This window comes from Sphaeroforma arctica (genome assembly GCF_001186125.1).
Source record: "Sphaeroforma arctica JP610 unplaced genomic scaffold supercont1.142, whole genome shotgun sequence".
NCBI lineage: Eukaryota > Ichthyosporea > Ichthyophonida > Sphaeroforma > Sphaeroforma arctica.
The window spans coordinates 74,779-77,225 of record NW_014040416.1 but is presented as its reverse complement, the minus strand read 5'-3'; the positions used below and the strand labels follow the sequence as shown (position 1 = coordinate 77,225).

Sequence of the window (2,447 nt, the reverse complement as noted above, 5' to 3'; positions counted from 1 at the left end):
TATATAGGTAAATTATTGTGACCAGACTAATTGATTTATATCCAGCTCTGAATGGCCTGCAATTATTTCCAAAACATTGGGCAGGTTCGTCCCGCGTATCCAAAGAGCGTCTCAACAAATCCAACCGAGAAATGATTAAAACTATTTAATAGCTCTGCGTCAACTAAAGAGGAAGTAGAGACTGTACAATGCAGAACACATATGGCCTAAATGAGAGGTGATACTATACTAATATTCATTCAAATTTATGGACATAAATTTATGGACAACCCCCCCACACACTACATTAGGGCATAACACGCTGGAGTACTGCCAGACATTTAACTGGAGTGAAAATCGAATATCTTCGATGAGTCCGACATATAAGTTCATCAAAAAAATGCGTACTAGCACAATATACGACAAGCGATTCCTTCAATTAATTTAAAGCATACAAAGCACTGAAACGATTCCTTCAAGTGATATTAAGCAAACAAAGCACTGATTCAACTACATCACATATTCCGGTGCCCTCGACAGAGGAAAAAAAACTGGCGGAATAGTATGAATAAATAGAAACAGAAATACCAGTGAGTCAGAAAAATCCCGATCCTCCGTCCGTTTACGACCCAATTGGTACAACGGTGATGGTTTGCGTAGTTGTGACGAGGTTCTGGCAACGCACAGCTTCCGTCGCCCGCGTCCACGCTGAGACATTGCTCGCTGACTTGGATTCAACTTTGCGTACCATGTGCCTCAATCAGAAACCGTTTGTATACACACTGAATCGTTCAAGTTAAACACTGATTGTAAATTTCTAATATCGACTATGTCTCGACTTTATATGAGTATCTTCTGTGCTTACAACGTTATGCCTCCAAGTACATCCGCCGGTCGGTGTGTTGTGAGGCGAGTATTTATCAGAATATCAAAAATCTTTGTTCCACAAGGTTACTGGCGTATGTGGTATATGATGCTTACAATACAAGCAGTATACTTTCTAACTTTCCCTTTCTACTTTGTTGTTTTGAAGCCAACGGATTATATTTCAACGACCTATGACACTGAGAGGCAGTGGGGAGGAGGACTGGGTCACTGGGATGTCTACGATATTCTGTTCTTGTTCAAAAGTGCTTTTGCGCGGGCATGGGACTTTGTCACCGGGGCTTGGGGTGGGGCCTTGGGCTTCATACACAGTGAATGGTTTTATATAATTGCCCCAGGTTGAAATCGACAAATACACGCAACACACAAGTCAAAAGAAGAGAGTGAAGACTGAGAAGGCAGAGTGAGAAAGAGAATACTCGAAAAGAGAGGGAAAGGCTAAATATGCAAAACAAATAAAAAATTTCAGGAGTAAAAATAGAAATAGTAGAGATTTTTATATTTTTATAGCCATGTTCGATTTCAGAAGGCTATGAGATAGTATAGAGAGTATTTAATTTTAAAAAAAAGTATTCCGGAGCGGCTAAAAATACTCTGAAAAGCAAACAAACATAAAGGCCGAAATGTAGGTGTATATTTAGTTTCGGACTCGAAAAGCCCAAACCTGAGGACTAGAGCCCAAGAGAATATTGGTCAATTATTGGCCAATTTCTAGTGAGTGTGTTCGAGGCATTTGAGTTGGGTACATTTCTCTCTCTAGCAACGAATTTATTTGGGGCGTCCCTATCAAGCCTCACAGGGCCCTTCAAATATTTTGAGGTATGCAACTGTGCAAGGCATGGTTCAATTTTGCTCCCCAACAGACAAAGCAGTTGACTCTTGTTGTGTGTGTCTGTATCACTGTGAGTCTGTGTGAGAGTGAACTCGCCCAACAACGGTTATGGGGGAGACAGGCACTCATGCAGTCAGGAGGGCGCAGGGGAGGGGGGAATAAAAGAATAAAAACGGAAACACGCGCCCTATCCGAGCCTTTTTTGGAATTGAAGGTAAACTTATATGATAATGTTTTTATGTAGAACAAAAAGACTATCCTTTCCGAAACAAATATAACCCGATTTAGTTTTTCTTTTTCTTTTCATTTTTTGTAGAATATATCCCTTTCACAATTATAAATAAATCCGGATGGTCTAGCTGGTTATGACGGCTGCTTAACACGCAGCAGGTCGGCGGTTCAAGTCCGCCTCTGGAAATTAAATTTGTTTTGCTTTAAAAAATCTATAGTTTTTGCATCGGGACGCAAATCTGGCCTCGAACAGGGTGTCATCCAACCCTGAGTACGATCTACCGACTTTCGACACGCGGCGCCAACCCTCCGTATAAATGATGAGCTTATCACGCCGACGCTTGCAGATGCCCCTTGGAACACACGTTACTTCCCGCTGAAGATGGCCAAACAATGAGGTTATTTATCCCAAAATGAAGGAAATTCCGCCTACGAGGACTGGTGTGTCCAGAATGGCGGTGCGGGTACCAAATTCAAGTACTATAAGGGGTTTACGCATCCTGGTAGGCCCGAAACTGCT

The 2,447-nt window shown here is 41.8% G+C and overlaps 1 protein-coding gene and 1 non-coding gene across 2 annotated transcripts in view; one reads left to right on the top strand and one right to left on the bottom strand.

Moving 5' to 3' along the window:
- The window catches only part of SARC_02968 (hypothetical protein), a 4,828-nt gene extending 3,706 nt beyond the window's left edge, over positions 1 to 1,122 (bottom strand). Inside the window, exon 1 of the mRNA XM_014303254.1 lies at positions 568 to 1,122. Coding sequence (XP_014158729.1) covers positions 568 to 696 — 129 coding nt within the window. The 5' untranslated portion in view covers positions 697 to 1,122. The remainder of the gene's footprint in view (positions 1 to 567) is intronic.
- Positions 1,123 to 2,040: 918 nt separating this feature from the next.
- SARC_30052 lies at positions 2,041 to 2,114 on the top strand. Its single transcript has one exon. It is a non-coding gene; the product is annotated as a tRNA-Val (tRNA).
- Positions 2,115 to 2,447: the final 333 nt, after the last annotated feature.